The 25,904-nt window shown below is 56.0% G+C and overlaps 1 protein-coding gene across 2 annotated transcripts in view; it reads right to left on the bottom strand.

Moving 5' to 3' along the window:
- VIPR2 (vasoactive intestinal peptide receptor 2) overlaps positions 1-25,904 on the bottom strand; it is a 69,866-nt gene that overhangs the window by 32,533 nt on the left and 11,429 nt on the right. For both annotated transcript variants that reach the window (XM_027538447.1, XM_027538448.1), the window contains exons 3-4: positions 15,482-15,589; positions 13,004-13,101 (exon numbers count right to left, since the gene is read on the bottom strand). In XM_027538447.1, the coding sequence (XP_027394248.1) occupies positions 13,004-13,101; positions 15,482-15,589 (206 nt within the window). The remainder of the gene's footprint in view (positions 1-13,003; positions 13,102-15,481; positions 15,590-25,904) is intronic.

Here is a 25,904-nt window from a genome sequence, read left to right as displayed (position 1 = left end):
ATTTTCTGTCATCTGTAACACCTATAAAGAAAGACAGTGAAGTCGCTCAGTCATGTCTGACACTTTGCGACCCCATAGACTGTAGCCTACTAGGCTCCTCCATCCATGGGATTTTCCAGGCAAGAGTACTGGAGTGGGGGTGCCATTTCCTTCTCCAGAGGATCTTCCTGACCCACGGATCGAACCCAGGTCTCCCACATTGTAGGCAGACGCTCTACCATCTGAGCCACCTTTTAACACCTATAATCTGCACCGCAAACCTCATGAAACAGAGCTGAGCACAAATACTTGGGGGAAATGCAACGAGTCCAGTGCTCACCCCCCTTCTAATACCTCTGAAATTAGAAGGCCTTGCTCCCCTTCAGGGTGAGGGACCCATCTAAACGCTCCTTTGTAGTAATTTCTTGATACAGAAAAGATTCATTCTACATGACTGGCTGAATTTAATATTCATCTGTGACACAGTCAGGATAATAGGATGACACCCTTTCCAAACTCATTCTTATGAACTGTGAATTTATAGCAGTCTTACAACTAGACATCTAGTCTAGTGATGTATGAAAAGGATGTTTTTAATTATATTGTCAGTTAGGACTTGTTTTCCTGAAGCCAATGAAAGGTGATAAAAGAACATGTAGGATACTCTGCAGTTCTTAACTCTTTTCTTTGTAACCCTTTGGGCATCCACTAAGCTTGTGGTCCGTGAAAAGTCAGCTCAGAGAATACACTACTTAGCTGATGTTTGATTGCATGGGGTTTGGAGTCAGACAGGCCACGTCTGGCTACACTGTTGATGAGCCTGGTAGTCTCTGCCAGCTTCTGTCTGCACACACGGCCTTTGCAGACCCTTTCAAGTGTTCAGAATTGTGTATCACCCTAACCTGCGCACTGCACACGTGTGGACCCTTGTGGTGTCATGGGCAAAAAGCCACGGAGGGCATCTGCTGCAGGTTTTGCTGTTTTCCCTGCAGTCCCAGTAAGTTTTCACTGTCGCCTAGCAGAAAACCTTTACGTGTGACCTGCAACGGTGTTTATGCAATTTTATGCACAAGTTTATGCAATTGAGTTTCAGACTTGACATCACATCCCCTAATCTTGACCAGGGCATCTTAGGGAGGAAGGTGACCTCTGGGGCTTTCTCTGAGGCTTCTCCAAGGGGTGTTGGAGTGAATATTGGGGTGAACAGAGAAAACTCATTAAAAACAGCAGATGAGCCTTGCACACAAGAGCCGTGGCCTGAGCCGTCCTGTGAAGTGACCGTTCTGTTCCCCTCCATGGGCAGACGTTGCTCACCGTCTCAGGGCATCTCTCGGAGGACCGGTGAGGGGGTCAGGCTGGCCCGGCTGTGGTTCTGCTGCTGACCGTGTCCAGCACGGGGCCCCTGCTGTCCGTCAGCATGTGGGTCAGAGGCCACTTTACCCTGAACCGTTAAAACCCTGTCATCCCGAAACAAGGGCGCAAACCTAAAAACCCAGTCAGGCAGCTAATTCAGCCACAGCCCTCGGTCAAGTGGCTGCTCCGCTTTGTTTTCCCTCTGCTGAATGGATGGAGTGCACGTGTTTCTGAAACAAGGGAAGGCCTGAGTTCTGGCTGCCAGTACCGCCCTGGAACAAAGTGACCTCGCCTGGCACAGAGCGGGCGCCAGGGGCCGGGGACCCCCGCGTCTCCACCAGTGATGTGACTCAGCCCAGGGAGCCCGGGAGGGCAGGCGGGTCCCTGCTGGGTCAGAGCCAGGGCCCCTCCCGAGTCAGGGTCCCCGTCCCTCCGCTGGAGCATCTCCTAGTGTGCAGACAGTAGGAAGGGAGGCCTCAATGCATCCCATTCGTATTCAATGCTGTATTGTTCTTTTCCCAGAGAGCCCTCAGATTCGCGAAGCTTGAGGCCTACAGGATGATTCCTGGGAGTGGAGAGCGGGGAGAACTTTGCTGGGGGCACCTGATCTTGAGGGGCTGAAGCTGCAAAGATGACTATCAGGGAACAGAAAGGTCAGTCCCAGTGCGGCCGAGGTGTCCCCCAGCGGGACACCCAAGGGCAGGTGGGGGCCACGTTTCCAGGGCCTCAGCATGAGCAGTACACATGTCTGCACGACTCGACCAGGGGAGATGCTCCAGTGTCACATGAAACAGGCACGAGTGTGAGACTTCGATTTACTTGGGAAAACGCTCTACAGCGTGTCACCGTCATCGCATGATCAGGCGGTGGGGGGAACACGCCAGGGAGCTTGCCCTTCTCGAAGCTTCGGGGCCTTGGCGGGGCGGGCTGCAGTGGGCAGCGGGGATGAGACCCTGCACGCTGGGCCGTCGAGGCCCTGCTGGGAGGAGATACCGCCCCTTCCCCCACCGTCACCCGGGGCGGCCTCCCGCCCCCCAAGTGCGTGGGGCCAGGTGGCGAGTGAGTCCCCCGCAGACCCCGCTGTCCATGCGCACCCGCCGCCTGGAGCTGCCGGCAGAGCCCTCCCCAAGGCGCCCCGTGGCCTGGCCTGTGTGTGCAGACGCAGAGCCCTAACTGTGCGACGCAGCCTCTGCTCGACCTGCCAGGCCTGCTGTGCATCTGCTGTCCCTGGGACTATTAATAACTCTCGTTCTCTCCTGAGAGCCCAGGTTTGGCCAATATTTTATACAGCCACCCTATTTATAACCCAGTTGTGGGTTATGCAATCAATTCCGAAGGTGACAACCAACACTTAAAAGAAGGCAGCACGGAAAATGTGGCTTTGTGGAGTGTCTGTGTTGGCTCACAGTGTGAAACGCATTTCTAACTGTGGATGTCAATCAGCAGTCGAAAGCCCCGTGGCTGGACCAGAGACTTGATTCGGGAAACTTCTGATTACAGCCTGGCCCGGCCCGTTGCCTCACCCCGCAGCTGAGGCACAAACACCCTGACGTGTTCTCTTTTGAACCTGCGGAAGCCCCGTGCTTCAGTACCTTTGTAACACAAAAGCTAATTCATTTCCGCAGACCTTTTGGTAATGATTAACCTGTGTACCTGGGGCCCTGGGAATGCAAAGGAAACCACCGTTGATACTCAGTGTCTGTCTGGGACAGGAGCCACTTGATTAGAAGGCACAACCCCTGTCTCTGGGGAACGTAGGACATACAACGTCCTGTTGGATGAACAAGACTAACACAAACCCTGAAAAATGGATGAGTAGGCGCTGACCTGCGCTTCTAGCTGCAAACTCAGACCGAGCGGCCAAGGCACAGCAGGGGCCAGAGGGGCAGGGACCCCTGGTGGCTGGCAGGAGGCAAGGGTGGGTGGGGGGCTCGAGGTGGGGGGCGTGGGGTGCTGGGGACACCGGGATGTTTCTGGATGGGGGCCGGGGCCGTCCAGGCTCCATGCAGAGGCATCAGTAGTGCACGACACTCACTCTGCTTGGCAGCTGCTCCGAACACGCCGGTCCTGCTGGGTCTCCCAGCTCCTCTGAGAAGGCACCGCAGGGACCCACGCACGCCGTCCTGTGGGGCGGCAGGTGGAGGGCGCAGTGGGCAGTGTGTGCTGCCCACGGCAGGACGCAGAGTGGGCTGGCCAGCCCGGGCCTCTCCTCGTGGTGGCTTTGGCACAGGGCAGGGTTTTGGAGCCTGTGGACCAGCAGCAGGGCCAGGAGGTAGCCTCTGTCTCCCGTGCAAGGAGGTTCCTATTCTCACGTCAGAGATGGAAGCTGGGGGCTTCTTCATTTTAGAGGCCTCCAGAAACACAGCCCCGCCCGTCTTCAGGGCCTGTGGTCCAGGCTCAGTTCCAGCTCAGGATTCGCTGTGAGGCTCACTGTCACGCTGGTAACAATCTTACCGTTGAGTTTTTCTTCCTGAAGGTTGTTGGCAAATATCTTTTAAGATCCACCCATTCTGATTAGAAGATTCTAACTATAACCTAATCATGATGGTGCTTTGCAATTTACAGAATGTAGCACAGAAGTTAATTCATTCTCTTCTTCCAACGGCCTGTGAAGGAGCAGACGTGTTCTCGCCACCCTTCTCTTACTCAGGTGGGACCTGAGTCCGGGGAACAGTCGTAAAACGCGGGGCCACCGAGGTGCAGGGTTGAGACTCCACTCAGACCCTAGTGTCTTCTCCCTCCAGAGGCTCCTCCCTGAGGGCAAGTTACCCAACTGTTTCAGCTTTTTCCTTTAAGAGGAATCGGTCAGTTCTGCAGATAAGGACGTGGATGTCACCGCTCTATCCAAACAAAGAGCAGAACTCTGAACACACAGGAAGTCAACGGCTCTCCTTTGGTCCACAAGAGAAGGGAGGACACAGGACAAACAGCTGTCCCAAGACTGGGGGGGACCAGGCAGCGGCAGGAGCTGGGGGCTCCCCGAACAGAACCGCGAGGCTGCCTGTTAAGCTGCAGGAATCAGACACTGGCGCGGCGGAAAGGACAGAGAAGGACGTCAGCGAGCAGGACAGAGCAGAGTCCAGTCCGCGTGATGGTCACTCGTCTTTGACAAAAACTAAAGGCAGCACCCTGGGGCAAAAGCAGTCTTTCCAACAAACGCTGCTGGGACAACTGGACATCCACACGCAAAAGAACGAGCCTAGGCACACCCATATGCTGCTGCTGCTGCTGCTGCTAAGTCGCTGCAGTTGTGTCCGACTCTGTGTGACCCTATAGACGGCGGCCCACCAGGCTCCCCCGTCCCTGGGATTCTCCAGGCAAGAACACTGGAGTGGGTTGCCATTTCCTTCTCCAGGCATACCCTTATATTTTCACAAAAATTAACTCAAAATGGGCTATAGCCGTAAAGAAAGTAGGAAGGCGCACAGTCCTATCTAACTCTTTGTGACCCCATGGGCCATAGCCTGCCAGGATCCTCTGTCCGTGGGATTCTCCAGGAAAGAATACTGGCGAGGGTTGCCATTTCCTCCAGGGGATCTTCCTGACCCAGGGATCAAACCCAGGTCTCCTGCATTGCAGACAGATTCTTTAGCATCTGAGCTGTCAGGGAAGCTCCTATAGATGTAAAGGTAAACTGCAAAACCATAACTCCTAGAAAATAACATAGGAGAAAACCCAGATTCCCTTGGGTTGTGATGCTTTTTAAAATACAATGCCTGTATGTATACCTATGGCTGATTCATGTTGAGGTTTGACAGAAAACAACAAAATTCTGTAAAGCAATTATCCTTCAATAAAAAAATAAATTAAAAAAAATACAGTGCCGAAGGCACCCTTCATGAAACAAATCATTGATAAGCTGGACTTCAATAAAATTAAAAAATTTTACCCTGTGAAAGAATTTTAGAGAATGAGAAGACGGGCCACAGACAGGGAGAAAATATTTGCAAAAGACATCTGATAAGGATTGTTATTCAAGACACATAAAGAACTCTTAATACTCAACAATGAGAAAACAAACAACCCAACTAAAAATGGGCCGAAGACCTTAAAAGCTGCCTCTCGAAAGAACGGATCCAGGTGGCAAACAGGCCAATGAGAAGATGCTCCCAGAAAGCACAGGTCAGGGCGTCCAGGTGGACAGAGGCCCCAGGAGCCTGCAGACTCGGTGGTGAGCAAGCGTGTGCGGACTCTGCACTCACCGGGGACCCCGGTGGTGAGCATCCCTTCGCTGTGAAGTGGTGATTAAAGGCAGAGCTCTCCCTCATGGGCTTGTTGGGGGATTTAATGAGCCAATCCATGTGAGAGCTGTAAACACTCTCAGTAAAAGCCCGAGACGTGATTTATGGCGCTTGGTTTGATTTTATAATAAAGACCGTTTTTATTAGGAAAGAGATCCTCGAGGTTGTTAATCCAGCACCCCTAGTCCTCCTGGGTCAGGCTCCGTTTGCGCTCACTCTGCTTCATGGAGCACCTGGAAACACCCACCGCCTCCCCACGGGCAGCGTGGTCCCGCCTCCCGCACGATCACCAGCATCGTGTAGGAAGGACTGGCCGGCGCGATCCTGCTGACCGCAGCTCCTCCTCCCGTCTGGGGGGCTCAGAGGTGCCGCGCACCCAAAGGGGAGACACAGGTCCCCGGCTTTGTGCTGGGCCCCTCTGGTCTCTGCTGCAGCCTTCGGGGCCTCTGAGGAAGTGGACCTGAGCCCAGCTGGGAGTCCTGACAGCACTGTCCCGGGAGGAAATGACCAGGCCCCTGTCCCGGCAAGTCAGGGTCACCTGGGGACATCACGTTGCCCCCGAGGTCACTGTCCTCCTGAGGATGAGCAGAGGCTTCAAGAAGGAGACGGGGGTCCAGACAGTCCCCACGACTAATGCCCCGTCAGCACAGGCAGACTCCCCATGGAGACTGCAACCCTGAGCGGCCGGCAGCCTGGCCATGGGTCGGGGGGCAACCCTCCAGAGGCCGGGGCCCTGGGCTCCTGGGCTCCTGGGGTCCTGGGGGCCCCATGGCACTCCAGAGACAAGGGTCCTGGTGTCCCGTGACCCTCTGAGGTGGGGGTCCTGGGGTCCCTGTCTGCACAGCTGTCAAGACTGTGGCCCAGCTCCCTGTCTTCAGTCACTGCAGGGACCGCTCCTTTGTTGGTATGGACTGGTTACAGGAGAATGCATTTTCTTTTAAAACCCAAATGTGACATTTCTGAGGTTAAAAAAAAAAAGTGGTAGATATTTTTGAATGTTTTCTCCCACTGACACCTATTTTGAGCACAGGGTTTATGCTAAAGAAAAGGCAACAGAAAGAGAGGTCGGGAACCTGTGCTTTGCCACCAAGCACCCTCACGCTCAGTGGGGAATCCGGACCTGACCCTAGAGACACCAGGCAAAGCCCACAGGGAGCCGGGCTGAGGGGCGAGGCCTCCAGCACGACGAGGGAAGGACAGAGAACGGCTGGGGCGGGAGAGGCTGGGTCACTCCACCAGAGCCGCCCTGGCTCCTCGGAGGGACGCGCCCTGGGCAGGGGACACAGACAGCAGTCAGGGAGCAGCTTCGCAAAGACGTGCGGTGCTGGGCTTACAGCAGGGCTGCTCACTCCTGAGGCAGCGCGTGTGTGTGGCCAGGGGTCTGCTGCTTGCCCCCCAGGCCTCAGAGGCTGCAGGACAACCAGCCAGCCGGGTTCCCCGAACCACTCCTGCAAGAAAGTCGCCTCCAAACAGGCCTCAGGAAATGCTCAACAGCAGGAAATTTGACGGCTGAGTCTCCACTTGTCCTGACCGAGTCCAGGTGGAGGCAAATGTCACTGAGAGATGATTTGTCAAACAGCAGAAATTTGTTCTGAGGGGTCTTAAAACTATTTGAATATAGAAATAACGTATTTGCTGACTTCTGAAGAGGTAGAAAATATAACCAAACCACTAAAGGGAACACGCAGCTTCACTGTTTCCGGTCCTTCATCCACGTGTTTCCGGGCGTGCAGTCTCTTGCTGCCCTTGTCCAGCTCCTGAAATGCCCACGTCCCACCCCAGTGGCGGGTGGTACCACCCTAACAGTGAGGAGGGGAGCTTCTCCGAAAGCCTGTCCTCTCTTCCTAGGTCTGTAACAGATCGCAAATACCCAGTAAAACAAACATTGTTAATTTCCATATTTTCTTCAATTATCTCTTTGGACTACAGACTTTCAGTCCTGAAATCTGTATGTCATGTGGAGAAACAGACAGGATTATCCAGCGAATATCCTGGTTGCCCCCATCCTACCCTGGAGCAGCGCCTCCCTTCCTGAGGGTCTGGTGGGTACGGCTGGGGCTGATAGGCACCCAGCCCTGCTGGCAGGGCTCCCCATCCTGAACCCACCCCCCGCCTGCCTCACCTCCCAGACGCAGTGCCGCCCCGTCATCTGATGAGCAGTCCATGCACTGAGCGTGCCCTCCCGTGCCCTGAAAAAACCCTGGGAAGCTTCCTCCCGCCACTTGATGCAAAGTGAAGCACAGACACCACCCTTGGTGCTTGTTTGGAGGCAGAACGGGACCGGCCACCGTAACAGAGCTGACTGTGGGCCCCCCTGCACCTTTAGGGCTCCAATCCTGGCCTCCGCCCCCTGCAGGCCATCCCTGCTGAGCCCCTCACCCCACCCCACGCGGGGACATCGTGGTCCTGCAGGGCCTAGGAGTGAGAGATGGAAGGCATCTGACGCGGAAGGACCGCGTGCTGGGGACGGGGACCCTGGGGGAGGCAGCACTAGCGGTCAGAGTGAGAGTTGCTGCGTGGTCTGAAAGCTGAGAGGAGGCCACAGAAATATTTTTAGGAATATGGCATAACATGGAAGAAATGTGTCTGCTTGAAGCATGGGAAGGTTGAAATGCCAAACAGCTCTCTTGGCTAAATTTAGCAGAAGTGCTCTTTATTTAAGACCTATGTTAGCAAATATATAATGTGGGAGATGTATGGAGTGCCTGCTGTGGCGTGTCCACTCAGCACAGGACGCCAGCCTGTCTCTGGGACTGCTGTCCTTGGGAGGGGCCGTGGGCCAGGCACACGCAGTGACTGAGTCACACCTGGTGGCTGAGCGGGGTACAGCCCTGGGGCCCTTCACCTGGGCGGCTCTCGATAACAGGGGAAAGGAGACCTCCTGGGCCCACAGAGACTCATCACGGCCTCCGACTACAAGCTGCTGGATGTTTTGCCAGCTCTCGGGTGGGACACTGGGCAGGAGGTGGGAACCAGAGGCAGGGAGGCTGGCCAGGACACTCTGACCAGGAGCCTCCAGATGGCCTTCAGCGGAGGAGGGAAGTCAGGAGGACAGGGTCTGCCTGACGTGCTGTGGGGGCGCCCCTGGGCCACAAGAGCCCCTGGGTCTGGGGCAGGACTGGTCGGGGGCTTGGTGGGGGGGCAGGTAGGCAGGCAGATGACATGGGGTGGAGTGCCCAGTCCTGGCTGGTCCCTCCTGAGGCTGAGGCTATGGTGCAGGATAAGCTCCTTGGCTCCAGAGACCTTCAGCTCTCAGGGAAACCCTGGGCTCCCATGATAAGGGTGGGACTTCCTTAAACCTTCTTAGTGGTATTAAGCCCTTTATCCAAGGGTTAAAAGAGAAGAAGTTTAAGATGAAGATACGCAGGCCAGGCTGGAGGTGACTTTTGCTGGGAGAGGAACACAGACAGGGGAGACCTCGTCTGTGGAAGCTGGGGCACAGTGAGAGGGTGTCCCAAGATGAGCAGGGCTGGGTCAGGGTTTTGAGGCACCAGGAATGCAGGCTTAGACCACTGAGCGCCCCCCAGCCCCTCGCAGCCTCACAGTCACGGCTCCGGCTGTCATCCAAGGGCTTCTCTGGGGTCTTCAAGCCCGTGTCTCCTTCTCAGGGCTCCCGATCCCCGTTACTTTACCTCCTGATTCCCTCACCATATGTGGCTTATGTGGAGACTGTTTTTCCCCTTGAATTTAATTAACTTTGAAACCAACAAAGGTTGCACGCGTGGCACCCAGGGTGGAGTTTGGCTCCGTGACAGCAGGAAATCCAATTACAACTGTAGAACTGGGGAGAAAGATGGGCTGATGAGACGCGGAGTGATGTATTAGCAGGAGCCCATGGAAGGCCGGTGGGCTGAGGCTCTCGCTCCCCACCAGGAGGGCCTGTCCTGGCCTCGCTCGGGCAGCCCCATGCCTTGAGGCTCTCATCCTCACGGACTCGCTAAACAACCAGGCATCCAAAGCATGCGAGCGTGGGAGCTGCAACCAGGGAGAGAGTTACTCATCCTGGCTTTGTGCCATTATTTCCTTCACTTTCTCATATTAAAGTATTTTGAGTTTCTAATCCATTAGTAGGGAATATGCACTCATGATACTTGCAGAGTCTCTGAAATGTTTAACTGAGAACAAAAATAGCTTTGCACACTGGATAGAAAGGCAGTGGGAAGTCACAGGCGCCCCATCCTCGAGGGGTCTGAGCCGACGCAGTTCCCACAGGGTGTCCTCTACAGCCGTGTCAGTGCTTCGTTGCCTGAGGACAGAGGGGAATGCCAGGGTTCCCGGAACATTCACGTGTGACGTGAGCACAGGCTGTGCTTCCCCCCATGGGGTCCCGAGGCCTGGGAGGTCCACATGCTGGGCTGGCTGCGGCGGCGGGCAGGAGCTGTGGGCAATGGTAGGTGGGTGTTGGAGCCCCACCCGCCCTCCACGCTCAGGAGGCCGGGCGCTCCCCGGCTGCACCCCTGGGCTGTCTGGGAGCACGTGTGAGGTGACAGGGGCCAGGCCACTGTGGGGCTGTCCTCGCTCCTGGTCAGAACAGGGCTGGGACACTCGTCTCTACAGGGACGGTCCTCAAACTGGGGTCAATGCTACGCAGTTTAAGGCTCCCTCGTAGAACACCGACAGGACGTCTCCCAGTTTGGACACGTTACATCATATACATCATAGAACAGCAGTCTGGGGCGAGTCCGGAACCTGAGATGGCTCACAGGCCCGTGAAGAGGCGGTTGGCCTGAGTTCCCTCGGTGGTCTCTGACCCGCCTGGGGGCCCGGCCTCCAGCGAGCCCACGGGCCATGGCACCCAGCCTGTCCTGGGTGGCGGGGCTGACAGTGGAGGCGGTGAATGCCGCCCAAGCCGCAGGCTCAGCACCGGGGCCCCACCTTTGTGCTGCAGCCACGGGGGCCATGGGGGCCTTCCGGCCGCCCCTTCTCTGTGGGGTCCCTGCAGAGCGCCCCAGGGCGCAGGTCCAGGTGGGTCTGTGGATGGGTCAGCAGCCCTGGCTTGGCTGCCCAGGTGGGTCCCACTGCATCTGGGCAGCTGCCCTTGTGTGGGGAGCGGGGGCTCGGGAACTGCCCCCGAGGAAGGGTCAGACGGACTGACTCTCGTCAGAATGGCAGGGTCCCTGGCTATGCCACATTGTTCCTCCAAACCACAGTTTCTCCATCTATAAAGTAGGCTGTCACCTGGTAAATGAGGTGCGGGTGGGCAAGCGGCTGACGAGCACACACCTGCAGTGGTTGGAGGAGTAGGCTCGGGGCCTCCCCAAGGCGGATGTGAGGGGCTGTGAGCCCCCACGCCCGGCGCACGCAGGAGAACCTCACACCTGTCAGCGAGGCGCACACAGCACGGATGCCCAGCCGCACCCCGGTCACCCTCCCTGCCCGCCAGTCACGCCTCACCAGGCTGATCTTCCAGTTAGAGGGGTACACGCAAAAAAGGTGCTTCTTCTCCAGGGTTTCCTGATCCTACAGGACAGGAACTGGCTTTAAATTACAGACCTTGGTGAAGAGAGCAAAGGAAGCCCCTCGGTCATCCAGGAAAACGACGGGCAGCAATGTTCCCGCGGGTCTCACCTGGGGACTGACATGGGGGACTGGCGGGAGGGGGGCCTCAGCCCACAGACAGGCTTCTGCCAAGGTTCTCTGGGCTCCTGCTTGGGTGGCAGGCAGCCCCCAGGCTCTTTAAATGAGCCCCACACCCAATGCATGGACTGTGTGGATCACAACAGACTGTCGAAAATTCTGAAGGAGGTGGGAATACCAGAGCACCTGACCTGCCTCCTGAGAAATCTGTATGCAGGTCAGGAGGCAACAGTTAGAACTGGACATGTAACAACAGATTGGTTCCAAATAGGAAAAGGAGTACGTCAAGGCTGTATATTGTCACCCTGTTTATTTAACTTATATGCAGAGTACATCATGAGAAACGCTGGGCTGGAGGAAGCATAGGCTGGAATCAAGATTGCCAGGAGAAATATCAATAACCTCAGATATGCAGACGACACCACCCTTATGGCAGAAAGTGAAGAAGAACTAAAGAGCCTCTTGATGAATGTGAAGGAGGAGAGTGAAAAAGGTGGCTTAAAACTCAACATTCAAAAAACTAAGATCATGGCATCTGGTCCAATCACTTCATGGCAAACAGATGGGGAAACAATGAAAACAGTGACAGACTTTATTTTCTTGGGCTCCAAAATCACTGTAGATGGTGACTGCAGCCATGAAATTAAAAGATGCTTGCTCCTTGGAGGAAAAGCTATGACCAACCTGGATAGCATATTAAAAAGCAGAGATATTACCTACAAAGGTCCATCTAGTCAAGGCTATGCTTTTTCCAGTAGTCATGTATGGATGTGAGAGTTGGACTATAAAGAAAGCTGAGGGCCGAAGAGTTGATGCTTTTGAACTGTGGTGTTGGAGAAGACTCTTGAGAGTCCCTTGGACTGCAAGGAGATCCAACCAGTCCATCCTAAAGGAGATCAGTCCTGGGTGTTCACTGGAAGGACTGGTGCTGAAGCTGAAACTCCAACTTTGGCCACCTGATGCGAAGAACTGACTTACTTGAAAAGACCCTGATGCTGGGAAAGATCGAAGGTGGGAGGAAAAGGGGACGACAGAGGATGAGATGGTTGGATGGCATCACTGACTTGATAGACACGAGTCTGAGTGAACTCAGGGAGTTGGTGATGGACAGGGAGGCCTGGTGTGCTCCAGTCCAAGGGGTCGCAGAAAGTTGGACACGACTGAGTGACGGAACTGAATACCCGAAGCTGGCAGGGAGCACACGTCTGAAGTAGGCCCAACCTGGGGCTCCTAAGGCTCATCCCTGTCCACACAAGGTCATGGCCTTAGTAGCAGGGCCCAAGGGGAGAGAGTGGGCTGGTTTTTGGTAGTAAACAAAACAACCCCCGTCACGGGCCACGGCTTGGTGAGCGTGCCGGCACCGGGGAGTTTACAGAAGGCCCGGGGCAGGCTTCAGCAGAGCCGCGGTCGTTCCTGGAGGGGGTCTCTTCTCGCCCCTCCCCTGCCCTGGGCCAAGTCTGGACCCAGCCTGAGAGCATCACCAGCAGGCACTGAGCCGGGGCAGCCCCGGCCAGGCACGCTGGCTCTATGTCTGCAAAGATGCTCCAAGCTTGGTCCCGTCCCTGCGGCTGGCTCAAGGCTAAGAAAACCGCTTCACAGCTTCTGAAGAGCCTGTATTGTGGCGACATCTCCAAGGGAACAAGAAACCCTCACCGCAGAAAGGACACACATTACAGCTGGGCTCAGCAAGCACCGCCACTCTGGGGTCACCTTCCAGACACAGCAGGCTGGCGAGGCCTCCCTACCCCAACCTTACAGAACCGTCATGATTCCTAAGCCCATGCAGCTGAGCTGAAATACGGGCCCAGCTGGATTTGACCGGAAGTGGAAGGAGCAGCGAACAAGGTGCTTACCTTACTCTCATCCTCAGGGTCGCTGTAGCCACACGCGTCCATGAAATCCGGGAACGTCTCTGACCACCCGTCACTGGTGCAGTTCTTGCTTATGTTTCCTGGAAAGTGAACGCCACGGGTCTGATCTGCGTGTTCACGGCGTGCACCTGCGCCTCGGGGCCTCTCGCTCCCTCTGCCGGTGAGGGTCAGGGCCTGGACCAGGGCGCCCGCTGCTCAGGGCCTCCTGACCCCTGGAACCCGGGCAGTGGTCCTGCATTTCAGGGGGCCTCGGTGGCTGGAGGGAGCAGGTTCTCAGACAAAGCACGGGCACATGATGGTCGTCACGTGGGATGCAGTTAACCGTGTGCTCGGATCGCCACAGAGCAGAGTGGAAGTAAACAGGGTGTATCCTGTCAAGTGAGAAGGGTCTGCAGCCAGACCCCGATCACCGTGTTCTGCTCTCCAGACCCCGATCACCCTGTCCTGCGGCTGGAGTCGGGAACAGAGAAGAGCGATGGAGGAGCAGGGTGCGGGGCTCTTTGTAACTCACGCAACCCTGACGTCTCACGAGGAGGCCCTGCGACGATCCCTTGTTGTGGACAAGAAACCTGACGCTTAACGAAGGTGGCCCACCGGCCCAAAGCTCCACAGCCGAGAGCAAGTGGCCCATTTCAGGACGGGGCAGTCAACTCCTCAAGTGCACAGCACGCTTGCGGCCCACCTGCCCTTGGGACAGTACCCTGAGGTCTGGAAGGCCAGGGGGCGGGGCGGTGAGGGGAGGGCGGAACCGCGAGGGGCGGGGCAGGGGGCGGGGCAGAGAGGGGGCGGGGCAGCAAGGGGATGGGCCGTAGTGATGCGGCGGGGCAGAGAGTGAGGGGCGGGGCAGTGGGCGAGGCAGTGGGGGAAGCAGGCGCACAGTTAGAGGGTCTCCGCACCAGGGTCTGTGAGAACCTTGCTCTCCGGGGGCGTCAATCGCTGTGGGACCTCCCCCTGCTGTGGGGTCCTCTTATCTCCAGGCCGCTCCCTACTCTGGCCGTCCTGAGTTGCGGTTCATGGCGGGGGTCTCAGTACAGTGGTGACAGGCCCCCACCATAGTCCCCCCAAAGCTGACTGCACACCCTTCATGGCTCAGAGGGCAAAGAGCCCTCCTTCTGTGCAAGAGACACAGGTTCGGTCCCTGGGTGGGGACGATCCCCCAGAGGAGGGCATGGCAGCCGGCTCCAGCATTCTTGCCTGGAGAATCCCATGGACAGAGCAGCCTGGGGGTCACTACAGTCCTTAGGCTGTAAAGGACTCAGACACGACTGAGCAACTAGCACTTTTCCCACGCTTTTCCTTGCTGCTCAGTGCATGGTTGAGCGTGACTGTCCCGTAGGGGCCATGGTCACAGCGTCTGGTCCTGAGCACTGACAGCTGGGCTCAGACCCTGCTCCGGAGGGTCCTGACTTGGGGGTGAGGCTGGAATGGTGGCGGCCTCCACAAAGAACCAGCCCCCGGGAAGAGCTCTCATCCAGGGTCACGTTCAGGCTCGAGTCAGGGGCAGGTCAGAGCCCTGCAGCCCTCTAAGGACCAGCCCCGTGGCTTCTAGAGAGAAGCGGGCAGAACGCAGGGCTGGGCCCTCTTGCTGCTGGATGCAGAGTGCAGCACCTTCCCCGAAGGGGGAGACCCCCCTTTGTCCATGAGGGCCTTTGTCCATTCATCAGAACAGATCTCAGAGTCCTTGAATCTGGCCCTCCTGCACCTGGAGGTTTGACACCACTCCTTTCAAAGACCTGCCTCAGAGCAAAACCCAGCCCAGCTCCCCACCCAGAGGCAGAGTCTCCTGCGGCTCGTTCCCACCCCCATCCTAGCCCTGCTTGGGGGGACCTTCTGCAGCCCCAGGGCCCACTGGCATGGTTGCTATGACAACGTGCACCAATGTCTGGAGAGACCACCCCCCCCACAATTTCCCACCTACAACTTTTTAAAAAAATAAAAAACAGGTGTATTTCTCACACATCCGGGTTTTCACGGTCTGTGTGCAGAGCAAGCCCCAGGAAGAGGCAGCCCTTGGCCCCATGAGCGCCTCCTGCAGGTGTTCAGGGGCTGAGAACCCAGAGTCAGTCCAGGAAGGGAGACGTTTCCTGTGAGGGAGAGAGTGCGTCCTAGGCCAGCAAGGGACACCCTGGAGGACATGCTCTGAGGGCCATGGGCGCCCAGGTGAGGCAGGTGTTCCTGTTCTCCTCCTGCCTGGTGCCCGCAGCCCCTCGTCTGCACTGGACACCCATGTGCCGGGCTCCTGCTCAGGGTCTCCCGTCCGAGCCCTCCGCGTGTGCTGTGGGTGGACGGCCTGGCAGCAGGCATTCTGTCCTCCCAAGCTCTAAGGTCAGGTCAGCACAGCTGCTCCCTGACCCACCAGGTCGTGGATACCGACGCCCTGCTTCTTGTGCCTCCATGGAGAAGTCGATCCCTCTGACCAAAACCCCCAAAAAGCTAAAAAATGACACAGCGGAACAGTACCTGGTTTGCTGTAAAAATTGCTGAACAGTTTTGGACAGGGCACCGTGACGGTCTCGCCAACATCCGCGGGGCGCCAGCAAGTAATGTTGTCCCAGATGCCGCTGCAGGCTGCAGGGGAGACAGGGGTGAGCGAGGCCCACGGCCCACCGCAGGCAGCTCCCTCCGGCCCGCACTTGGCACCCAGAGATGGGGCCAGATCTGCTCTGAAACTTTGCAATAGACAGCCTATCAGTTAGATGATTATACTGCAAATCATTCTCCTGTGAAACAAAGTCGCACCACGATATTATTGAGAACATGCTTGGCACGGGTTCACTGTGATCAGCTTTGCAGAAGTGAGTGAGTGGGAAGGGACGAACCTGAGGCACCCAGGGTGCACTGTGCACTTTTGAATCTCAGCAGAATCAGTACTTTTTCCTGATGATATGCTTGCCCCTGTGACACAGTGGGCACCACCCGGTATCTGTGTAAGTCTTGGAGATGAGGGTCCCCTGAGGCACACACCCTTGTGCTTTTATGGACTCTGACTTCAAGGACAATTTGTAAATTTAAATATTTGATAAGATTTAGTTGATTGCAGCAGTCAAGATGATATACTGGTGGTGAAATTTTAGGCTACCTTCGTGGAGTTATCTAATAACTTAATTAGCACAGTGTTAAAGCCTAAAACATTTTTCAGATCTCCTATTTTGTGTAATAGCCCCCCCCCCCATGAGGGTAATTCATGCACGCATTGCATTAATCATCTTACCAGCAAACAGCACTGAGCCTCAAACAGTGCAAGGACCTCTCACGTCAAACAAACAGAAAATGAATCCTTGAACCCAGGGATTTTTTACTACAAGTTCAAGGTGTTTCTACTATGTTTTGTGACCTCTAAAGTTTTGCATTTCAGTTAAACTTCAGTATTGGAGGAGCAGTGTGCTGGCTTCAGTTAAAACAAAGAAACAACACTTCTGCTCTCTGACATGCCATCCAGATCTGTACGATAACTGTGATATAGTTTTGGTTTGACCACAGGAATGTTTTACTTCTATGAAAACAGATAATGAAAAGTTGGCTCCAAACCAAGTTTTGCAAAAAAGTTGAAAATATCTTTCTAAAGGCTTTTATAAATAAAATGAAAATATGTGTGCTTAGTCACTCAGTCTTATCCGATTCTTTGCAACTCGATGGACTGTAGCTCACCAGGCTCCTCTGTTTGTGAAATTCTCCAGGCAAGAATACCACCCCTCATGGGGTGGCTATTACTCAAAATAAGAGATCTGAAAAATGTTTTAGGCTTTAACGTTGCACTAATTAAGTTATTAGATAACTCCATGAAGGTAGCCTAAAATTTCATCACTCATATATCATCTTGACTGCTGCAATCAACTAAATCTTATCAAATATTTAAATCTGCAAATTGTCCTTGAAGTCAGAGTCCATAAAAGCCATTTCCTTCCTTAGGGGATCTTCTTAACCCAGGGATCGACCCCAGATCTTGCATTGTGGGATGATTCTTTACCATCTAAGCTGCCAGGGAAGCCCCAAAATGAAAATACACTCATCCTACAAACTGCATTCCATACCAAAGATTGAGCACAGGAACGCACACTACAGTAGCTCACACATGTAAAGAGAATGCTGCTTTCTGAAAAATTAACTAGAGTAAATCATCAAGGACAAAGATGTCAGTAGAAACACTCTCCCAGTTGGGTGGACAGTGTGGCCTGTGGGCCTGGGGGTGTGTGGGTGAGCAGGGGGCAGTGGTGGGGGGTTTACCTGCGCAGTGAGTCTGAGCACAAGCCACAGATAATGGGGAACATATGCGCTTCTCTCTCCACCTTCCAAACCTCATGAAAATGACAGTCGAGAAATCAGAAAGGGCAGTTCCTAGAAAACTTTATGGCAGTTCCATAAAACTTTGAAGACAGACAGCACGTGTGTTTTAAAGACTCAGGCAGAGCAAAGGGGGCACAGAAGAGCCTGCAGGAGAAGGGAAGTGGGCAGTGCCCTTGAAGGGCCCTGGACCCCAGGACCCAGGGCTCGGGCTGACTAAATTTGGAAGAATCACACTGAGTGTGAATTCTGAACTCTGGGAACTCCAGCCTCCCCCAGCCTGCCAAGTGTCTGGAAGCTCTGCTTAGGCCACCTGCTGGAGCAGCGCCCAGGGGAGGCCCCAGACAGCCAGGCCACCTGAGACAGGCAGAGTCGCTCTGAGAACTGCAGTTGGGGACCACCCGGTGTTCATCCCGAGAGAAGCTTGTCTTGTTCTGCTGCAAAGTCTGATGCTAACTGTTGAGAGATATGGGGCTTCCCAGGTGGTGTTGATGGTAAAGAGCCCACCTGCCAATGCAAGAGACATAAGAGATGCGGGTTTGGCCCCGGAAGACCCCCTGGAGGAGGGAGTGGCGACTCCCTGCAGTATCCTTGCCTGGGGAACCCCATGGAGACCGGAGCCTGGCAAGACTTTGTTTTGCAAAGCCAGATTTCCAGACATTCCCAGCCATCATTCTCACCTCTAACTCTGTGGCTGCTTAGCAACTCACTTTCCTCGTTTTTCCAAAGCACACCAACTGGTTTTCCCAGAAACAAGTGCCTTTTGGTATCTGTCAGCTTACATTCTGTTTAACTAAGCTGGTGGTTGAGTAGCAGATGTGGGTGGTGACGATACATTGTAAGCTCGGCAAAGTGGTCCCAGAGGTTGCAGGGAGGAGGTGGCGGAGAGCCTTGAGCAAAGAGCTTCCCGCCAGGGTCACCAGAAAAGAAAGCATAGGAGCCCAGTGGACACTGGTGCTGGGCTTCCTAAGCTCCTCTTGGGAGGGCAGTTTAGTTCCCTGAAAGCAGCCTTCCAGCCCAAGTGGTTCAGGAAAACTGACCTGATGCAGTGTGCAGCCTCCAGACATCCCCGAAACTTCACGGCATCTCATACAGAACATACTGGAGGCACTGATGAATGGTGTAGGAAGGGCTACGATCGGAACACGTACCTATAAATATGCTGGAGCTCCAAGGGGACAGCGGCAATTCACTCGCCAGACAGGAGTCTTAAGCGGGGGGCACCCACCATCATGGAGAGAACCCTAATCCCCTTGTTCCCAAAAACCCACTTTCTCTCCAAGCTATCTCCGGGCAGGTCACACTACCACAGGTGGGGTACTGGTGTTGTTTTGAGTCCTGGATTTATTTTCTCATTATTTCAATGACATAAGCATCACTTTCCAGAAAACCACGTGAGTCTCATCACTCAGGTCCTGCGGTTCCTCTCGGCAGAGCTTTCACAGGCACCGCGTTCCCTGCCCACGGGTGCACACAGGGCGGTGGGGGCCAGAACCCCACCTGGCCACCACCGCCCTGACCCCTGAAGGCCATGTCCTCACTGGTGGTTTGTGGTCGGAGCCCTGGACACAGAGCCAGAGGTGCGTCCGAGTCCAGGTGAGCATGTGGACAGAGGACGGCCCTGGGCACTCGCCCGGGGGCTGAGGGCTGAAGTCTCAGGTAGGCTCTGACCACACGGACACGGCTGCCCTCTCTGGGTGAGGCTCCTGGGGCGCTCCCAGCAGAGGCCGGGCTCTGCTCCGTCCTTGTTGTCACTGGGAGAGGAATCCATTACCCAGCCAACACCAAGGCAGAGAGAGAGAGCACAGCAGTGGGACCGCGGGTACCCAGGGACCCTGGCAGACCGGAGGTGCCCATGCAGCAGGGAGGTGCCCAGCGGGCAGGCAGGCACGGGGTGATGGAGGAGCATCCCAGACCCACCGGGAGCTCCAGGGAGTGGCTACACTCCTGCAGCCTGGCAGACCAGCAGGGGGCAGAGGGCCCAGCACCCCAGCACCCCCGGGTCAGCTTGCTCCAGACGGGGTATGGGGCAGGAGCTGCAGGAGCAGGGACGTGGGAAAAGAAAACGCAACACACCCATTCCAGCACAAAGGCGCGAGGTCTGGCAGCAGCTGGCAGCGCCAGCACCACCTTCCATTTGTAAGTTTAAAGTTGAAGTTGCGAGCGGCCGGAATCAGATGCTGCAGGCATGTGCTGGACGTGCCCCCGGGCTCTGAGGCTGGAGCTGAGCTGGTCGCTGGACCCCAGCCCACAGACGGCAGGGCCCACGAGGCCCGGGGCGTCCCCACAATGCGCTGATCTTGCTCAGGAGAAGCCAGAGAAATGGCAGCCTTGCTCTCTGGCCAGGCCTTGTGTGCAATATACACACGCCTTGCGTGGGACATACTGTGGCCAGAATGACAAGGTCTCCAAGGCTCGCCTGGCCGCCCAGGGAGGAGGCTGCAACTCTGGGGCTGCCCTGCGTGTGCCCACGGATAACACCATCAGAGGGCAGGTCTCCCCTCGGTCCAGGCTGGCAGTGGGGCGGCCGAGGGGCAGTGACAGCATGCCAGGTCCTTCCCAACTCCCCACCCCCACCCACCCCCTGCCCTGGGACCCGCTGTTAATGCCCACACCCAGGGTCCTGCTTTGATTCTCCCTCTGGCGCGGCTCAATTTTTAAGTTTCCTGGAGGTTCTCACAAGTACCCAGGGCTCAGACCGACTGTCTTGCAGGGCAGGCGCCAGGAGGGACCTTGAGGTCATTAGTGTGGGTGTTGATGAAGGTGCTGGGGCTGCTGTCCCTGGGAACTTGTCAGAAAGTTCTTGGGTCCCATCCTAGGCCACCAAGCCAGAGACCCAGGGTGGCCCTGCAGTCCCGAGCTGGTGCTGAGCAGTTCAGGGGCTGAGGCGGCCCCATTCCCGCCCAGCACAGGAAGGGGGTGGGTGTGGAACTCCTGCAGCTCAGCAAGCCTGGTTTCCGCTGTAAACGGTGGGGCGGCGGCAGGCTGGGGGGTGAAGGGGGGAGCCCTGGTGTGCCCACGTGGCAGGTGCCAGGGTCTGTGTGGCCCAGGGAGCCCAGAGTGGCCATGGGGCACCTCCTGGGGTGACAGCAATGCTGGAGGGCCATCCCTGCTCCCCAACTTGATGGCCCCCAACACCTCCACAGACCTGGGGGGCTGTGCCTGATGACCACCCCATCACATGAGCCCGCTGGGGAAAGGGCTGCTCAGGAGGAGTTGTGAGAGCAACAGGGGGCAGGATGCCACCCCCAGGGGCCGGCTCTGCCCTCAGGAGCTCATTTTATCCCCAGACCCAGGCAGCAGGGCGGGGGTGGCTCCCCAGTCTCAGCTCATGGATATGGACGTGCAGGCCAACATCTGCTGGATCATCGAAAAAGCAAGAGAGTTCCAGAAAAACATCTACTTCTGCTTTACTGACTATGCCAAAGCCTTTGTGTGGATCACAACAAACTGTGGAAAATCCTTCAAGAAATGGGAATACCAGACCACCTCACCTGCCTCTTGAGAAATCTGTATGCAGGTCAGGAAGCAACAGTTAGAATCGGACATGGAACAACAGACTGGTTCCAAGATGGGAAAGGAGTACGTCAAGGCTGTATATTGTCACCCTGCAGGGCTCCAAAATCACTGCAGATAGTGACTGCAGCCATGAAATTAAAAGACGCTTACTCCTTGGAAGAAAAGTTATGACCAACCTAGACAGCACATTAAAAAGCAGAGACATTACTTTGCCAACAAAAGTCCGTCTAGTCAAAACTTTGGTTTTCCCAGTAGTTATGTATGGATATGGGAGTTGGACTATAAAGAAAGCTGAGCAGCAAAGAATTGATGCTTTTGAACTGTGGTGTTGGAGAAGACTCTTGAGCATCCCTTGGACTGCAAGGAGATCCAACCAGTCCATCCTAAAGGGGATCAGTCCTGAATATTCATTGGAAAGACTGATGCTGAGGCTGAAACTCCAATGCTTTGGCCACCTGATGGGAAGAACTGACTCATTTGAAAAGACCCTGATGTGGGGAAAGACTGAGGGCAGGAGGAGAAGGGGACCACAGAAGATGAGACCATTAGATGGTATCACCAACTCAATGGACATGAGTTTGAGTAAGCTTTGGTAGTTGGTGATGGACAGGGAGGCCTGGCGTGCTGTGGTTCATGGGGTCGCAGAGATTCAGACAGGACTAAGTTACTGGACTGAGTGATGTGGCGGGGCCCCCCGGCCCTGCCTGCAGTGCTTCTATGTGACCTGTCTGGGGTGGGGCAGGGTAGACACCCAGCAGGCGTCCAGCTCGGTGAGGCTGCTTTTGCCCTGGCGGTCAGTGGCAGCACCGGGCTGGTGGTCTCAGCCTGGGCCAGATGGAGGGTCGCTGACCCACCTGGGCCTCCTGGGTGGCGAATGGCCCCCAGGGCCCCCGACCCTGGCACTCCTGTGGGGCCACCCCCATGAAGGCCACAAGCCCACCGCCAGGCCGAGGACGGGAGACCGGCTGGCTGGTCGGTGCCACAAGATGGCTCTGGTGTCGGGGCCCTCTCCTCCCCTGAGTTCTGGTCTGGGTGATTCAGGCTGCACTAATTACTAGACCCCTCCCAGCGGGAACAAAGCACGTTGAGAATGACTGCCACGATTCCTCACTGTGCCTGCCATTCTCCTCGTGAGCCTTTGAAAATCAGTGCCAGGGCTCTGCCTGGAGAACAAGGACTGTGAGGCAGGGCCAGCTGGGGCTCACTAAGGGGACCCGAGGACATCAGAGCTGGGAGGACCTGCTGACCCCTGGAGGCCCTCTGCCTCACACCCGGGGTCCACGCCTAGAGTCTCAGGAGCTTTGAGGCCCACGGGACGCAGGCCACTTCCCGCGACGCCAGTCTCTATCCACTCAGAACGTCTCAGCCATTCATGGAGACGCCCTTACAATCCTACAAAACCTTCCAGGTGTGCAATCTTAAGCTACGGGCACTGCACGTGTGCTGGGTGTGTGTTTGCACGGGCGTCAGTCCAGGTGCGGGGAGATGTGCGCGGCGCTGGGAGGCCATGCCTGCTCCGGTTAGTTCCTGGCTGACGGCACGTCACGGCCCCCATGGCCCCTGCTCCAAGGTGTGGCCTGGTTCCTAGTGAACGCGCCTCCCTGACCCCGGCATACTTCAGGCCAGTGGCCCAGCGTGTGGGGCCACTCTGCTGGTGGTACTCTTCTGGGCTCCCCTTAGGATCCAGCACCTCCACTTCCCACAGCCCAGAGGCTCCTCACCCCAAGTGCTGGCACTGACCCCTCCTGGACCCTGCTCTGGGGGCCGTCCTCCCCGGCAGAGGACGGTTACAGACCCAGAAGACCTCCCTGCCACCTGCAGCGGGGCAGCTGCCACTCACCTCTCATACCCGCGTCCCCTGGGACTGGGGGCCCTCCCTTCCCTCCACAGTGGGGCAGAAATCACAGGGTATTCCAAGGTCTCTCCCCAAAGACACCTGATCCCCAAACAGTCCTGCTCTTTTGCTTCTGTGCTGTGGGTGTTGAGGAAACACCCCTCTGAGTGGCCTCCTCCTGGCCACTCATGGGCACCTGGTTCTGGCTCTCTTCGGGGCCTGAGAACATCCTATACATCGGCCTATACATCCTATACAACAGCCTGTACAACACCCTGTACAACACCCTATGCTGCTGCTGCTGCTAAGTCGCTTCAGTCGTGTCCGACTCTGTGCGACCCCATAGACGGCAGCCCACCAGGCTCCCCCGTCCCTGGGATTCTCCAGGCAAGAACGCTGGAGTGGGGTGCCATTGCCTTCTCCAATACAACACCCTATAAGACACCCTGTACACCCTATACAACACCCTACACATCCTATACAACGTCCTGTACTCTGCACCACGGACACAGAGATGTGACATGCTTTTCTTTCAGAAAAACAGGACGCCCTGTATGCTGTCTTCTTTGCTTTCTCAACAAAACACGTCTCATATTTTCCTGTTCTTTCTGCGGTGCGCCGCGTTTTTAATGGCTGGCTAATAGATCAACATCCACTTACTTGTGACACACAAGGAGTGGTGACCCAAGTGTCTGATCGGAACTCTGGGTGGTAAGGCCTTAGTAGGTGCCCCCCAGGTGACTGGACTTGTTTCCTGTTCTTTTAGAAGGAACTGCAGTTCTTCCCCAAATGATGAGGAAAAGCTCTTCTTTACAGAGAATGCTAATTGATACGTGCAAAGAATGGTTAGAACTTTAAAAGCTGACATTTTGGACCCTGAGACAGACTGATTCGAGTGTGAATCAGGAACAGGGTGGGGGGAAGGCTGGGAAAGAGGAGCAGCTCCAAAGACCACCAGCCAACTGCAGGGAAAAAGAACTTGGTGTTCAAGATCTGGAGGCCACTTATACTCAAGTGGCCGGACAGCATAATGGGATACTGAGGGACATATCGATCACCAGTATGGGGACCCCACAGAGCACACACATGACCTGCATCCGCTCTTCCCAGAGGGTCTGATCTGAGTCTCCTCAAGCCTTCATGTCCAAGCTGCTGTAAGGAGACATGGGCTGGAAGGACACACCGAAACGCACCTGGAATATGGGACACTCTGTGAGGTGACTGATCTGCTGCTTACTGTCTGGGGGTGCAGGCGGAAGCACCCCCAGGGCCAGGGCCCACAGCTCTGTGGACATGTCCACGGAATGTGTCCTGCACAAGTCGGCCCAGCAAGTGCAGAAGTGCTGACAGCTGCTGAACACCCAATGCCTCCTCTGCAGCACCTGACTACATGGATGTTCAGTCACACAGAAAGGGCAGCCTCGCTGCGGGAAAACTGCTCATGAAGACAGTAGGGGAAAGCCACGGTCCCTTGGCCTGCAGAGCGAGGTCCGGCCCTGGAGTAGCTGGGGCAACGTGGGATCCTGGGCCCTGGCTGGAGAAAGGCGGCCAGGATGCCCTGTGGGGGAGGCCGTGCCAGGCCTGGTGCGCCTGCCACTGAGCCCACGAGCAGAGTGCACAGGGACAGAGGTTAGCTACAGCTAAGCCTCCAGGAGAGGCCTCTGGGTACTCTCACGGGAGCAGTCTCAGAGCCGGGAAGTGCAGCTGGCTCTGGTGTAGCTTACTTATTCTTATTCCTTGAAGGTGAGGACTCTGCATTCCCACAGGAAAAGAGAAACTGCCAGACAAACCCTGCTGGGGTGGCAGCACAGATGTGGTCACCGCCGGCTGGGCTGACGGTGAGACCGCCCTGTAAAAACAGGACTGCAGCCGCCCTGTGCAGACGCAGCTTTGCAGCACACGCTGCAGGGGGCTGTGCTGACCCAGTAGGTTTGCCAGGGGTCCTCTGTGCTCTGAAACTCTGATTTAACAGTTTTAAAGAAAGGAGTTATCTTCATTTTAGCCCTCAGAGCCACTGATCTGCTTCTGGCTCCCAGCAACCCCCGTCTATTATCAGTGTAAATAATTGAAAGCTAGATGGATCGTCTCACCAACTGAAGTTGGGAAAAATCCTTTTTAAAGTGGGTTGGCCAAAATGTTCATCTGGGTGCCCCCCTGGCCAGCTTTAACTTGAATGAAATTCTTGGCCAACCCAAATAAAAGGGTTTGTGCTTCCCTGTGAACCTGCTCACCTGTTCTGACCTGAATTACCGAATAGGCCGCTTCCCACTTGCCTGCCGCCCGAGGGCCCCACTCTGGGTGCAGGGTGAGCGCCTGATTTGCTACTTTCTGCAGGTAAATCCAGGCCAGCCTTGAGACCCCCGGGGTCCGGATGACTCTGACCAAAGGGCTTCCCCAGGCCAGTGGGCACCCAGGATTCGAAAGAGGCCACAGAGGCAGCTGGGGTGGCCCAGAGCCTCCCACCTCTCCCAGGGCACGGAGCATAGCGCTGCCAGACGTGGCCATCCACGGGGCCTCTGTCTCTGGTCAAATCTGCTGTGTGCCCACGACCAAACCTCCATGGAGGCTCCAGGCTCAGCCCTGGTTGAGCCTGGCCCCTTCCCAGGGCAGCTGCAGTCACGACCAGCAGAAACATCCCCACATCCTCACTGCCGCCTCACCTTGACTGCCTGCCGAGACCACCTCTCAGAACGCTCCCACCCTAGACTCTCAGGCCACACAGCACAGGAAGGACCCCAGGGTCTGCCTCCTGAATGCAGGGTGTGCAAGGCTGAGATGCGGAAGGTACCCCCAGGGAAGCAGCCTGGAATGCCCCATGTTTCAGCCCCTACGCCCAGCGGTCTTAGCGTGCACCAAGGGAGTGGATGTGATGCTGAGTGGGTTCAGACCCCCAGCCCCGCAGATGGTGACGTGATCCCCGGGGATCCCGTGCACTGGACCTGGAGGCTCTGAGACACTGGCCTGCCAGCCCCTCCCTCAGTTTCGGAGTCACCCTTTGGGCATATTCAGTGCGACCTGTCCAGGTGTCCAACTACAAATGCCCTGTTTCCCGACGTCCTGCAGAGAACCCAGTTACCCTGAACACTAACAGTGGTGACCAAGCTCTCCCAGATGGAGGCCTCCTCCTTCTGTTGTTCTAAGGATGCATATTTACACCCTTTGTTCTCAAAATACTTGCAGTGGCGTAAGGAGTGCTATTTCCACGCATTTCCTCAGCTGGACACGGAGCCAAATGTCTTTTTAGAAATG

This window comes from Bos indicus x Bos taurus, chromosome 4 (genome assembly GCF_003369695.1).
Source record: "Bos indicus x Bos taurus breed Angus x Brahman F1 hybrid chromosome 4, Bos_hybrid_MaternalHap_v2.0, whole genome shotgun sequence".
Lineage (NCBI taxonomy): Eukaryota > Metazoa > Chordata > Mammalia > Artiodactyla > Bovidae > Bos > Bos indicus x Bos taurus.
The sequence above is the reverse complement of the archived record's forward strand: the minus strand, read 5'-3'. Positions and strand labels throughout refer to the sequence as shown.